The sequence below is a fragment of the Schistocerca americana genome, chromosome 7, assembly GCF_021461395.2.
Source record: "Schistocerca americana isolate TAMUIC-IGC-003095 chromosome 7, iqSchAmer2.1, whole genome shotgun sequence".
Taxonomy (NCBI): Eukaryota; Metazoa; Arthropoda; class Insecta; order Orthoptera; family Acrididae; genus Schistocerca; species Schistocerca americana.
The window spans coordinates 355,170,357-355,186,593 of NC_060125.1; the positions used below are offsets into that span (position 1 = coordinate 355,170,357).

A 16,237-nucleotide genomic window follows, 5' to 3' on the forward strand; every position below is an offset into this window, starting at 1 on the left:
AAAGGGTAAAGTGACAGAGAGATAGGTTATTGAGGGTTTCAGAGAGAGCATTATGCAGTGTTGAAGTCTATCAGAGAAAAGAAATGCAACAGAATTCGAATGGCTCACTCTGAAAGATTAAACAGTGAACGCAGCAAAGCATCACATAGGTAAATGGACGAGACCTAGTACAAATCCTTGGATAGCATAGGAATACTGAATTTAATACACGAAAGCAGAAAATATAGGAATGTAGCCAATGAAACCGACGAAAGATAATGCAGACGTCTAAGAAATGAGATTGACAGGCAGTGCAAAACGGCTAAAGTGGAATGTCTAGAGGACAAATACAAGGCTATAGAAACATTCATTGCTATAGGGTAGGACGGGTGCCGCTTACAAAAATATTAGAGCGGTATTTGGAGAATAGAGAAGCAGCTGTATCAATACCAAGTGCTCAGAAGGTATGTAAGTACGAAGCAAAGAAGAGATAACTGGAAGGTGAAAGGAGTATATAGAGCCCTTATATAGGGGAAACAAATTGAGGACAATAGTACAGATCGAGAAGCGGAAGAAGATGAAGATGAGAAGAGAGATATGATATAGCGAAAAGAATTTGACAGAGTTCTGAAAGACGTAAGTGGAAACAATCCCCCTGTAAGTGACGACATTCCTCAAAATAACTGAGATTCTTGGAAGAGTTAGCCATAATAAAACTATTCCACCTGCTGTGCAAGAAATATCAGACGGGAGAAACAACTTCACAGTTCAAGAGGAATATAATAATTCCAGTTCGAAAGAAGGCAGGTGTTGACAGGTGTGAATAATTCAGATCCACCAGTTTAATAAGACATGGTTGCAAAATACTGAATCGGTTTATTTACAGACGACTGGAAAAAGCTAGTAGAAATCAACCTCAGGGAAGACCAGTTTGTGTCCAAAAGAAATGTAGGAACACATGAGACGATACTGACCCTACGTCTTACCTCAGAATATAGGTTGAAGTAAGGTAATCCTTTCTTTATAGCATTTGTATATTTGGAGAACGCTTTTGACATTGTCGACTGGAACACACTGTTTGAAATTTTGAATGTAGCAGGTATAAATACAAGATATGACAGGACTTTTACAACATATACAGAAACAAGACTTAAGTTACAAGAGACAAAGGACATGAAAGGGTAGCAATGATTGAAAATTGAGTGAGACAGAGTTTCAGCGTATCCATAATGTTATCCAATCTGCACAATGAATAAGTAGTAAAGCGAACCAAGAAGAAATTTGGAGAGGGGACTAAAGTTCAGGGAAAAAATTAAAACTTTGAGGTTTGCAGATGACATAATAATTCTGTCACAGAGTTCCAAATACTTGAAACAGCAGTTTAATGACTGATGTTTTAAAAGGAGATTATAAGATGAATCTCAATAAAAGTAAAGCGGTGGTAATGGAATGTAGACGACGTAAATTAAATGGTGCTAAAGGAATTATGTTACTAAATCATACACCAAAAGTAATAGTGTATTAGAAGTTGTTTGGGCTCCTGAATAATTGATGATGGTCGAAGTAGAGAGAATATAAAACCCAGCCCTGCTGTAGCAAGGAAAGAACTTCTGAAAAAGAGAAATTTTTTAACATCTGATATAAATTTCAGTGTTGGGAAGACCTTTCTGAAGATATTTATCTGCAGTGTAGAATTGTACAGCAGTGAAATGTGGACAATAAGCAGTTCAGGCAACAGGAGAATTGGGCTTTATGGGCAATGATGAAGATATTGTGGACAAATCATCATAAAACTAATGACGAGGTATTGAACAGAATTGGGAAAAAAGAAATTTGTGGCACAACTTGCCTAAAAGTGTGGCTTTGTTGATAAGACACATGCTGAGGCATAATTGGTAATGTACGGACACGCAGGAGAGTAAAAACTGTAGAGGGAGACCAAGGGATGAATCCAGTAAGCAGGTTCAACAGAAGTTACATAGAGATGAAAAGGTTTGGACAGATTATTCAGGAGAGTTCCATCAAACCAGCCTTCATACTGAAGACTACAGCAACACTTGTGAGTACACAAACATAGTGATAATAATAACTACGGATTTTAAAATAACGTAAGAGAAAACAACATTCACGAAAGTTTTCCAACACTACAGTACAGTAGCACTTTTCACCACCGAAGCGCTGTTTCCTGACATTTTGATCTAATAACGCGTTAGTAGCCGCACTGAGTGATTTCTGGTGCAGTTTTCAACTCGTCTGCTCGATGAGGGTCCAAGACAATTTATGATCTAATTAGCATAATTAATGATTAGTTAGCATAATTACATACATATCCGATAATTTATTACTCTTAGCATAATTTACTCATTGCCTTATCTGCATTACCACAATTATTATCCAGTTAGCATAATTTATTGCACAAAGTGGGGTCCAGTATGGCGAAACTCTGTTAACAGTTCCCACTCCCCTACCCCTCTACTACATGTGATGAATTATTGCATGATAGAATAGTAAGAACACACTTGGAGAATTTTTTAAACACAGTTACACTGTGACTCATTTCGCAGTTACATTCTGGAGGTGTTACTATGTTTATTTGGTGCTCCTTTTATGCAGTCAGGAAGGAAGAGGACCGTCACAAAATCACTATTATGTGAACGCTATCATGGACCTGCATCGTGTCCTTCACCTGTTGTCCACGCCTCTCCCATGTCTGCTGGCACATGCATGAATGAAGGCCCATAGTAGACCGAGCCAGGGCACAGTGCACAACACTTGCATCCCCCAGTTCACCACCCATCCTCCACAACTACCAGTAGGGCCCCTCGTCTCCGCAGAACCAATCCAGCTAGTTAAAGTCCTCCCTTAAATCCCTGCTGTTGGTGGTACTTACTTCGCCCATCTTTGCCGTGGTGACTTGTATGGGACAGCTCTTTCGATCCCTTATCCACCCCTTCTTCAACGACTAATGGAGCAGCAAGACAGCAGTCAAGCTGCAGCCATGGACAGGCCCTCTTCAGGCCCCGTCTCCCATGGTCAAAGGGGGCAGCAAGATGGCAGTACCATTAAGAGTATATCCTCTCAACTATAGTTCACTGTATAGCAATCTCCCTCAGTGTGGAATCTTCTATTTTAATCTATGGAATTAATGTAATATTACAGCTAAAATCATTAGTACTTTACCAGCTGCACCACAGCTACCACATATTTTAAGGAGTATTACAGTGCATCTTCCTGCACAAGCACCCTTATAATTAACTGTGGTGTAAGACCCATTCATGCTACAACAGTTTGATGAGTTGGGCGTATGAAATAACCAGTCACTACGACCTTTCGCTGTGGGCTAATGTAATAACATCCACAAGCAATGTGATACAATATGATACTGCAGTGCCTGTGTTGTTCAGAAGAACGGTGCAGTGGTCCTTAGAACATGCATGCATGTCTGAAGGAACAGGCCCTAAGGCGATTACAGCCTTTGAGAAATACATGATATGTATTCACAGTTGCAAATATGGACAACTGTGAATATACTTCATGTAAATCAAAAGAGAGGTCTCAGTGTGGACTGATATGTGTTGTGAGTGTGAGGATACATGTGTATCCAACAGGCCAATGCAACTAACCTTGGTGCTGGTAAGTAAAGATTTAGAAATTTCTTGGAAACTATTCATGTCTATGCTGTTTATGTATGTTGAGATGTGGAACATTTGCAGTCCTGTGTAACAAACTGTAGTTGTCTCCCAGCATTATCAGTGTATGTGGTATGAGGGCTGAAACATGCGAAAGTGGTTTGAGAGTATTTATAGTTGATTGTAATGGTAGTGTAACACATGAAGCCATACATTCATGCTACCCACCACATTTACTGTGTGCTGTTGGATGTAGGGCATTGTAGTTATGCACGGATTAATTGTGGGAAATGTAGTTCTGTGAAAATATGCGTAAAACTCCGAAAAGAATCTTCTCTGTCATATCTGGTATCCTTGCAAAGACAATGGATTTAAACCTATTCATTTAATTTCATAGCTGTAGCGATTTTTAGTCATTAACATAAAGTGGCGAGATTCTTCCAATACTGTGTACGCATTTCTCAAGTCATCATCAGTAGAAATGAAGTACTACACTCTCACATCATCATGTCTGACATAAGGCTGAAATTACGATCATGTAAGGTTATAAAACAGTCCTGAAAGTTTTACATATGCATCTGCCATGTGAACTCGACAAAAACATAGCTTTTTATCAAATAGAAGTCTCAATTCCATCAAAGGATTCTGATCATAAAAATCTTTCACAGATATCATGGAACTGTTCTTTGACTTCGTAAAATTCATCTCATTGGAAAATACTACGCGTTACACAGTGTATTCTATGTTTTATGTGTCAAACTGGAGACCAGTCAATGCTATCAGTAATATTCTTATCTTGTGTAACACAGAATTGATGCTGCAATGTTTACTGAAAAGCTATTAAGCAGTCATTCTTAGTTTTCAAGAACGGACCGTAAATCTCACCTGCTTTTGGATTTCTATACCAACGATTCTGCTTTACTCGCGATATTTCGACATCTGACTTGGAAATCCAGTGTAAACTTCTAAAAAATATTAATCATCAAGGAATGATACTTTAGCCCAGGGGTAATAAATGCGTTCTTCCGTACAGTGCAAAAAGAATGTCTACACCCCTCTGAATTGTTTTTATGTCTTCCTAAACTGCAGACGGACCAGCAGCAAAGCCATCAGATACCTGCATCTGGCGATGGCATTACCTGCAAAGTGCTGGTAGAGGGCGCTGTGCAGGTGTGCAATCTAATTACCTCCAAGGCTACCTAGTGAAACAATTCAGCAGCCAACAGAGATGTTTGTTTAAGAACCAGTGGCTCACTACTGTCTGTCAGTGGACCACTTTGCTCAGCATCCAGCTCCTCTATATGGCTCCACTATGTCACATGTGATATCAGAGTTTTTGCTCTTAAATGTCTCATGGAACTCTCTTAATGAGCTCTCCTCTTCTAAGAATGTCATCCTTTTTCATTACACGTATTTGCGATGTTTTTGGTGGAATGATTCGACTTATAAATAACTATAAAAGTGTTTCATTCTCAGATGTGCTTGATGCATGATTGATGCAAGTTGCAGCAGAATGGGGTGGCTTCCATCATAGCTGCTGTGTCACTATTGTGTGTAGAAGGCTAGGTTCAGAATATATACACACTTGCATATTTATTATTTAAATAAATACCACACCAAGAAGATCCCCTTTCCAACCATCTCCACCACCTCAGCTGTAGGGCCAGACTGTGAGCCTGAGTCACACTACTGGGGTGTTGGAATCGCAGTGGCCTTCAACTGCCAAACCATTGGAGGGTCACCACATCACCACTAGCAGTTGGAGAGTGCCAACAGAGATCCACACACAGTTACTGCATGACATTTGCTGCCAATTTGATAGGTTAACACGAAGTGGAGCGTAAAGTTACGATTCCCGCCGATAGTATGCTGTTGTGATGTACTGCAACCACCCCCAGAACCCCTCTAACATTATAGACCATGTGAAAAGTTGCAAGTGTACACAGTTTTGTAACTACAAGTTAGCTATTGGGTTTCAAACTTTGAGTGAAAAATGTTTAAACTGTGGCATGAGAGGGTGAGGTGTAATTGTTAAATTAAGAATTGACCACAATATTTTATGTGTGGGATTGCTGGCACCCTCAAAAACCCCAGACTCCAATTTGGTAGACTTGTTGGATTCTGGCATGGCCTGCATGGTTGTCAGATCACATATGCTAAGAATAAAATTCAAGATGATGGAACTGGCGAATACTGGAACAACTTGCATAGTTGCCATGTAGCCTGTGTTAAGTTTAAAATGGTGGGGTGTTAAAACATAATTGATTTTCCCCACTCCTATGGTATTAAAATTCAACTACTCTAAATATAAGTTATGCCATTTGTGTTGCATAGTTTTGTAGTTATAAGTTAGCTCTTTGGTCTCAAACTTTGAGTGATAAATGTTTAAACCGTGACATCAAAGGTTTGGTGGTGTAATTGTGGTAGGATATCCACTTCTACCATCTCAGGTTCTGACGTATTAGAGGGTGTGCCAATATCCCCAGGGCTGCCATCTTGGATCACCATCTTGGATTCTAGCATGACAGAGTCTGTGCCAGTATCCCTATGTCCACAACCTTGAATTGTCATTTTGATTCTGAGAACATAGAGCCAGTGGTAGTACCCCTACATCAGCCATTTTGTATCCTGATGTCTGTCATAGAGGCTATGCAAGTGTCCCCAAGTCCATAATCTTCACTTCCAACTTCACAGATGTTGTGGTATCTCCATGTGAGCAATCTTGGAAGGACGTCTTGAATTCAGACATCACAGAGGCTGTGCTAGTATTTCCAGGACTACTATTTTGGATCGCCATCTTAAATATTGACGTCACAGAGCCTGTGACAGGTTTGCTACGTCAACCACCTTCAGTTCTGACACTATATATGATGTGCTAGTACCTCTAGGTCTGTTGTCTTGGATTTTCAATCGATAATATTATGTCCCATATTGCATTTTTTAATTTCCCGCCATTTTACACTTACCTCCACACTGACAGCAGAGGAGTGTGAAAATCGCAAGATAATTTGAATTTCCCACCAATTTTGGGATTTCCCACCATCTAATACTTAGGGAAATTAGCCTTTATCAGAGATATGTGAGATGACAGGGAAATCTGGCAACAATGCATAACATCATAATTGATGCCATAGGGCGTGTAGGGAATTCTTGCAACAATGCTGGCTGTGCAATAACAACCACAGCAATAGTACTTTCGACCACTTGTTTACTCAACATCAGGACGAGTATAGTGCGTATTACAAACTTCTGTGAACTATCGGAGCCCTCCACACACCCCTGAAACATTAGCTAGGAGACTTAAATGTGTCGCAAAGTGGTTGGTTCATTTCTTTGTTGTATGATTAGCTAACCACTTACCTCTGCCTATTTCATTTTACTGTATGACAACGGTAACAACCGCCTTATATAAATGGGTTACTTATAAATTAACATTCGCTTGGTCATTAAGAAAGGAAGTAAACAAATAAAAATATTTTATATGCAGCCTGTACTTACAGTACTTCTCCAGATAGTCGCCATCCAAATTCAAACATTTATCTTACAGTGGCGCCAGTTTCCTTATCCTTTCATCAAAGAATGGTGTCACCTGGTGCTTCAGCCAACTGTTGGGACCTTCCTTGAGCTTATGTTAATTGTCAAGTGCTGCCTAGCAAGCCAGCCCACCGCCTTCGGAACGAGATAACTGTCGTTTGGTCGCAAACTTTGGACTATATAGAAAAATCTCCCAGGCAAGAAGTCACAGTTATTTTTTCATTTGATTCTCAATAAGGGGTCGCATACGGTTGTGAAGGAGAATGATACATCCAGTTATCATCCCGTCCCGTTTGTTTTTGATTTATCAACGTAGTTTTGTAAGAGCCTCACCATAAACCTATGATATCACAGTATTCTCACATGCTACTCTCATGAAATCTGTTGTCAAAATTCCTTTCTGGTCCCAAAATGAAATGTTACCGTCATTTTGCGGCTCGACAGCATCTGACTGAATTTTTCGGGATTATTGGAAGAATGGGTGTGCTTTCACTGTTCGAACTGTTCCGTAGTTCATGTCCGTGTCTCATTCCCAGTCATGATTCTGATCAGAAATTATTCCTCGTCTTTATAGTGACGCCCAAGGAATGTCAAGTACAAAGTCCTTCTTTCGTACTTTGTGATCATCGATTATATACCCATTAAAAGGCTTCTGGATAAACCGCCACATCATCTTATAAAATACTTAAACGCTAAAATAAACCGAGTTGTGTTAGACTACCCCATGACCCTGAGGTAGGCTGCTGCAGTTCGGAAGAAATGTTGGTGTATTTTAGTATTTTAAACATTTTTATGGTGTTATGGCAGTACAACCGGAATTGTTTTAATGATATTGATTCTTTCCTTGGGGACATACACATTTGTATCAATTATATATTTTCATATTTCCCGTGCACGAAACATAGGATAACCTATCCTCTCTATGATAATGCTGAAGAGAATTGGTCTTGAAATCTGAGTCACAAATCCAGAACTTTCGGCAATTGTGAACCAATGTCTCACACTCACTATTTTGCCAGCATGTGACGTAAGTTCATTTGTCACATCTGAATGTCTCTCTTGACCAGTTCCATCACGTTCGTCTCTGCAACGAGTACTCAGTTTTCTGAATAACTCTCTCACAACACCGTCACTCTTCAGCCCATCTCCACGCACACGACACCATCGACGTCGAATGTTGACGGCATCGACTCCTTCTCCTCGCAGGAAACGAATAACAGAATGTATCTTGCATTCCTTTAACAAACCTCATTAGTATCAGCACGCTCGGCTCTGGGATGGATTGGCAGACCCAAGAGGGTAACAACATCATTGACAGTTCAAACAAATACAACACTTTATTTAATAAAACATGCAGCATAATGTGACAAGACATTAAACCACTGCAGCTTAGTGAGTCAGTAAGATTCAGGGACGAATTATCGCAAGAAAATCTTACTACTGGTCTTTGGATCATTTCTCGTAAAGGATGGAAGCTTCTACTTGAAATTAAATTATTCAGTAAGTTAATGGCATTAACAAATGTAAAAGCAAACAAAATACAGAATCTTAGAAATTTTTGTTTAAATCAGTTGCTAGTTACATTAACAACTAAAACGTTTAGCTATTAAAAAACAACTGAATGACGTAGCTTGCTAAAGCAGCCTTTACTAAAATCAACAACATTAAATAAGATGCAAAATACTAGAAAGTTTCAGCAGACTGCTTAGTTGGCCAAGGCTCCATATGAAGCCACAGCAAAGTTGCAGTCAGGTGGGACGCCGACGCAAAGCCCGGAAACTACAGACAAGTACATGCAGCAAGGCAAGTTAACGACTGCACAGACCAGACAGAACACAGCCGAAATCTATAAAAAAACTAAAACTAAAATTAGATTACGCAGTTACAGGCCGAGTAACACACAAAACAATACAACACTGGAAGAGGTCTCAGAGAGAGGTGTCAGCGCAAAGCGGCCAGGATCAACTGGCAAGGTCTAATCCTGCAGAAAGCCTATTAAGACTTGTCAGTAGCCACAGTAAAATTGACTTAAGTATTAATAAAAAAATTCAAAACATCATTTCATAACACGACAGGCGCTAATGGGCTTGAATAGGTGGCCTAAATATTTCGTCAACCAGCATCAAAATTATAAGTACAGCTTGGGCGAATTTTCAGGAAATTGTTTCTACTAATAGGCAACTATAATAACTTGGCGTGCAGTTAATGGCTGCTAGGTAAGGGTAAGCAGCAGACCACAAGCAGCATTCTCATATTCAGGTCTTAGTTTACTGGCATCCATGAACCCACGATATGCAATAGCAAGCGGCCAGAAGGCTTCATCTGTATACTTACGTAAAACTGCTTACACAATTAACAAGGAAAGATTTCTAAATTTCAAGACTTACAAAAACCCACAATAAGATGGCCGTTATGGGCTGTACCACAATACCAATTGAACAAGCAGAATAGTAATTAATACTCACCTACTCTCTCGGGAATAGTACAATTTGGATTGGGGATAGACTTTGACCTGTTGTGCTATAGCGCCTTGCCGCCAGGCACACAATAACTCCACATCATTCAGCGACCGCAAGATTCATGTAGAAGGTCAAAGTTATAATTCATTGAGATTTTTCTTCAGGTTGTCCCTCATAAACTTACACTGATGAGTCAAAACATTTTGACCATCTGCTTAATAGCTTGTTTGTCCATATTTGAACGACACATGTCACTGATTTTGCATATCGGAGATCCGACAGTTTGTCGGTAGGTTTATGCAGGTATGTGGCGTTAGATGTTTACGCACAGAACATGTAATTCACGTAAATAACGGGACGCTGTTCTGCGTAGGCGGCGATGGCGTCCGACAGCGAACCAGATGAAGTTCATAGGCGAATTTGGTCTCCGAGACATCAACGTGAGTTCATTATAATGGTCCTCAAACAAATGTAGCACAGTTCTGGATCCGAGACATGCACAGTTATACTACTGAAGGATGACATCGCCGTGGAAGACATCAAGCGTTAAGAGATGAAGATGGTTCACAGCTATCAGCGTGTCTTCAATTACTACCACATGTCCCATGCAAGCACAGGAAAATGTCCCCCATAGCATAATACTGCTCCCACCAACCTTCATCCGTGGCGCGTTGCAGGTTTCGAGCCACCTTCACCTCAAGGACGGCGTTTGTGGATACGACCAGCGACCTAATGTAGCAAAAATCTAATTCAGTCAAAGATCCGACTCGTTTCCAATGATCGACAGTCGATTCCCGATGGCCCCATAGCCACTGCAATTATAATTGACGATGTCTCTGGGTCAACATGTGAGCACGTAGGGGTGGTCTGCTGTGGAGCTCCATGTTCAACAATGTACGATTAACTACTTGCTCCGAAACACTTGTGCGTGCACCAGCATTGTCATCTTTCGGCAGAGGTGCCACCGATCACCGTCTATCCTACTTTTTCAGAGCACGCAAGCAAGAGTCGTGGACGTCCAACCATTTAGCGCCTAGTGGTAGTTTTACTGTCCTTCGACGTCTTTCTGTAGATGCTCACGACAATAGCACGTGAACATTCGACCATCTTCGCCGTTTCCGAGATAGTCGTTCACAGGCCCTGCGCAATAATAATCTGCCCTCTGTCAGGGTCGCTTATCTCAATGGATATCCCCATTTGCAGCCCATATCTTCGTTAGGATGATCCATCATCCGTGTCAGCTCCGCTTACATACTTTTATTACCGCGTCACGCGCCCGCAACGTCACCAGAGGGCATCCAACGTCGCAGTGGGCCGCGGTCATCAGTGTACTTCCAGAAACAAGGCCTGTCAGGCACAAACAGCGTATGCGACTCAGACACTGTCACGTTTCTTACATACAACTCTGCATGCAGTCCAAAACACGCACCTGAGGCAACAGGCTTACGGCTTCTCCAACTAATAGCACAACGCTCCGTGGCCACTTCCTTGACGCCTCGGTTTTTCTTCCGATCCCTTACTGCTTGGAAGCTCCCAGTCGCGCCAAAGAGGTGCACCCGCGCCAAGATGGCCTCACAGCGGGCAATCGAGAGGTCGAAGCGACCCGTATGGCTCATATCTCGCTACGGGCGGAAAGCGAAGTAACATCTACGTCTAAGTTTATACGTTACAAACCATTGTGAAGTGCATGAAAGAGGGTAAATTTCATTGTCCAGTTATTTAGGATGTTCACCATTCCATTCACGTAAGAAGTGCAGGAAAAACGATTGCTCTATTTACCTCCGTACACGTTGCATTTAAACGAACCTTGTCCTAGTGATCCCTACGGGAGCAATACTTGGAGGGTTGTAGTTCAATATATTCCTGCAGCGTCAATTAAAGCTGACTGATACATTGTGTGTAGGCTTTCTCGAGATTGTTTACGTCGGTCTTCAAGAGCCTTCCAGTTCATTTTCTTCACTTTCTCTTTAGAGAGTCTCCCATGGGTCAACCTTACCTGCGTTCATTCATACAGCCGGTCTGTGTATACTTTCAATATCCCCTTCTAGTTCAGTCTGATATGAGTCCCACAAACTTCAGCAGTAGTCCATAACAGGTCGCACGAGTTACTTGTAAACAAACGTCTTTGTAGACTGATTGTATTTTCCTAGTGTTTTACCAATAAGTCGAAGTCTGCCATTTTCTTTACCTATAACTGGGCCTACCTGATCATTTCTTTTCATATCCCTACAAAATGTTACACACAGGTACACTAATGGCCATTAAAATTGCTATGCCAAGAAGAAATGCAGATGATAAACGGGTATTCATTGGACAAATATATTATACTGGAACTGACATGGGATTACATTTTCACGCAATTTGGGTGCATAGATCCTGAGAAATCAGTGCCCAGAACAACCACCTCTGGCTGTAATAATAGCCTTGATACCCCTGCGCATTTAGTCAAACCGAGCTTTGATGGCGTGTACAGGTACAGCTGCAGCTTCAACACGATACCACAGTTCATCAAGAGTAGTGACTGGCGTATTGTGACAAACCAGTTGCTCGGCCACCATTGACCAGACCTTTTCAGTTGGTGAGAGATCTGAGAATGTGCTGGCCAGGGCAGCAGTCGAACATATTCTGTTTCCAGAAAGGCCCGTACAGGACCTGCAACATGCGGTCGTGCATTACTCTGCTGAAATGTAGGGTTTCGCAGGGATCGAATTAAGGGCAGAGCCACGGGTCGTAACACATCTGGAATGTAACGTCCACTGTTCAAAGTGCCGTCAATGCGAACAAGAGGTGACCGAGATGTGTAACCAATGGCACCCCATACCATCACGCCGGGTGATACGCCAGTAAAACGCCGAAAAAATGACATTTTGCCATTCGTGCACCCACGTTCGTCGTTGAGTACACCATCGCAGGCGCTCCTGTCTGTGATGCAGCGTCAAGGGTAACCGCAGCCATGGTCTCCGAGCTGATAGTCCAAGCTGCTGCAAACGTCGTCGAATTGTTCGTGCAGATGATTGTTGTCTTGCAAACGTCCCCATCTGTTGACTCAGGGATCGAGACGTGGCTGCACGATCCGTTACAGTCATCAGGATAAGATGCCTGTCATCTCGACTGCTAGTGATACGAGGCCGTTGGGATCCAGCACGGCGTTCTGTATTACCCTCCTGAATCCACCGATTCCATATTCTGCTAACAGTCATTGGATCACGACCAACGCGAGCAGCAATGTCGCGATACGATAAACCGCAATCGCGATAGGCTACAATCCGACCTTTATCAACGTCGGAAACGTGATGGTACGCATTTCTCCTCCTTACACGAGGCATAACAACAACGTTTCACCAGACAACGCCGGTCAACTGCTGTTTGTGTATGAGAAATCGGTTGGAAACTTTCCTCATGTGAGCACGTTGTAGGCGTCACCACGGGCGCCAATGTTGTGTGAATGCTCTGAAAAGCTAATCATTTGCATATCACAGCATCTTCTTCCTGTCGGTTGAATTTCGCGTCTGTAGCACTTCATCTTCGGTATGTAGCAATTTTAATGGCCAGTAGTGTATTTGTGTAAGTTGACCAATTCTAACTGTGAGTCATCGATATTATAGTCATAGAATACTACGTTTCTTTTTCTTTTTGTGAAGTGCATGGTCTTACATTTCTGTACTTTTAAGAGAAGTTGCCAATCTTTGCACATATCACGATCTGACAACATTTGGGCAGTTCCTTCAGACAATACTTCGTTATAGATAGTTGCATCATTTGTGAAAATTCTAAGGTTATAGTTAACTTTGTCCGAAAGGTTATTAATATAATTCCACGACCTTGCCGCAGTGGTAACACCAGTTACCATCAGATCACCGAAGTTTAGCGCTGTCGGGATGGACTAGTACTTGGATGGGTGACCATCCGGTCTGCCAAGCGCTGTTGGCAAGCGGGATGCACTCAGCCCTTGTGAGGCAAACTGAGGAGCTGCTTGATTGAGAAGTAGCGGCTCCGGTCCCGGAAACTGGCATACGGCCGGGAGAGCGGTGTGCTGACCACATGCCCCTCCATATCCGCATCCAGTGACGCCTATGAGCTGAGGATGACACGACGTCCGGTTGGTTCCGTTGGGCCTTGGTGGCCTGTTCGGGAGGAGTTTAGTTTAGTTTTTTATTTATATAATACATGATAAACACGAGTCCGCACACATTTCTCTGGGACACAACCGGAACTACTTCAACATCTGTCGACGACTCTCCACGCAAGATAACTTGTAGCGTCCTCCCTACCAAGAATTTCAATCGATTCAAATTGTCCCTTGACACCCAATACAGTCATACTATGGATAATAAGTGTAGAGGTGGTACTGAGTGAAGTGCTTTTCAAAAATCGAGACATACTGGACTGCCTCGATCCATGGCTTTCAGTAAGTCATATGAGAAAAGTATCAGTTGAGTTTCACACTCTCGATGTTTTTAGAATTCATGCTGGCTGCCATCGAGCGGATCATTCTGTCAGTGATATTTCATTATGTCTGAGCTCAGAATAACAGCCTTCGTTTCAGATGCTTGCTTCTTACACACTGACAGAGAGCTGACTGCCGCAATGTGACATTCAAAGTTTCCAAACACACAGTGTCGTGAAGCTACAAACATTTGCTTGTTTTTAATAGCCGATTGGAGGTTAATTTATGAATATCCCTACGTGCTCACATGTTGACCCAACGACATCGTCAGTTACAAATTAGAAAGAATAAAACAGACAGGTGATGGAAGTTTTTGTTCGTGTACAGATGATGTACGACTGGACGCGCATTCCGATTGCGAACGGCGGCAACCTGGCGGTGAACACGTTCTTCGTGGCCAGCGGCCTGCTGCTGAGCTTCACCTTCCTGAGGGAGCGCGCCCGCGGCCGGCCCTTCGGCCTGCTCGGCTTCTACCTGCACCGCTATCTGCGCCTGACGCCGCCCTACGCCGCCGTGATTTGGCTCTACGCGACGGTGCTGCCCCGCCTAGCCGCTGGTCCGCTGTGGCCTGAGGTGGCGGGGTCCGCCAGCTACCACTGCTCGCGCGGCTGGTGGCGCAACTTGCTCTACGTCAACAACTACCAGAGTATTCAGGACCCGGTAAGGGCTTCGTAGCTCGTTTTATGCGTGAGCGCGATGCTTTTTCACAATCTAACACGATTCTGAATACTGCAAAGCCTAGCCAGATTCCGATATGGAATCCTGTCAGAAGCTAAAATCTCCTCAGAAAAATGTTTTGCAGCACCTCCATGTATGATAGGTTGTATGAACTTAAACTGAGCTAGCTGTAGGAATGAAAGGATAAGCGTCACGATAGTGTAAAGAGACGGCACAAGTGCGAGCAGAGCTCGCGCTCTGAGTATTCCGTACAAATTTAATTATACAGAGCGGTCCAAAACAATCTATCCACTGTTTACAAGTCCATAACTGCAAACTAACTGACGGAGTTGTCTCATCTTTGGTAATGTAATAGTTTGTAGTTCCGGAAATCGCCACACAAGTGTTGTATTGCATTGTTTTGATTTGTCAGGTGACAGTCGCCACGTAGTCAGTGATTTGTTCTTAGTTGCACCTAGTTACTCGAGTAAACACGGCTGGCAGAAGGTTCAAAAAATGGCTTTGAGCAATATGAGACTTAACATCTGAGGTCATCAGTCCCCTAGAACGTAGAACTACTTAAACCTAACTAACCTATGGACATCACACACACCCATGCCCGAGGCAGGATTCGAACCCGCGACCGTTGCGGTCGCGCGGTTCCAGACTGAAGCGCCTAGAACCGCTCGGCCACACCGACGGGCGCTGGCGCAAGGCTTACATTTTATGAGCTTCAGAAGCTTCAGACATCAATTTTACCTGCCATCCGAGACTTGTGTGGAGACGGAAGAGTTTACCTTCAACAAGATGGTGCCCCAGCCCACTACCAAAATCGCGTTAGGGCGTATCTAGAGGCGCTGTGGAGTATCCACCACGTTCCGCAGACCGAACTCCTCTGGACTTTTACCTGTGGGGAACACTAAAGGACGTCGTTTATCGACAAAAGCCACGCACATTGGATGAACTTCGAGAATCCGTCGTACATTCATGTACAAATATCCAACAGAACATGCTGCAGCCAGTAGTTCGTGCTGCAGTTCGGCGGCACCGTTTGTGTGTGTATGTTAATGATGACCATTTAGAACACCTACAGTGATATGTTTAAGTTGGACTTTCACAAAAAATGAGACAACTCCGTTAATTAGTTCGCAAGTTATGGACTTTTAAACAGTGGATACATTTTTTTGGACCCCTCTGCATATATAAACAGTTCGCCTATAGATTTTGATGAATGAGTTTATTGGTATAAAAATTCGTTACATAAATGGCCGTATATTTTGATTACATGGCTTTAGAGGCTTAACTTCTTTTATTCCAGGACGGGACCACAGATCTTAGCATTTGATGTAAATTTCGTAGTGGTACTTCTTTCCAGCCTTGAAAAACAGTGGTCTCAACAGATGAACAGACAGAAGGACAACAAATGGCAAGGAAAAAAGTTATGTGATATAATTACAACTTAACAATTTGCTGATCTTTTTCCTTTACTTGTCCTGCGAACCTTACCTTTCATCAGTCTAGGTCAACGAAAA

The 16,237-nt window shown here is 42.5% G+C and overlaps 1 protein-coding gene across 1 annotated transcript in view; it reads left to right on the plus strand.

Annotated features, from left to right (window-relative positions):
* The window catches only part of LOC124622546 (nose resistant to fluoxetine protein 6-like), a 381,634-nt gene that overhangs the window by 268,098 nt on the left and 97,299 nt on the right, over positions 1 to 16,237 (plus strand). Inside the window, exon 8 of the mRNA XM_047148283.1 lies at positions 14,376 to 14,708. Within this exon, the coding sequence (XP_047004239.1) occupies positions 14,376 to 14,708 (333 nt within the window). The remainder of the gene's footprint in view (positions 1 to 14,375; positions 14,709 to 16,237) is intronic.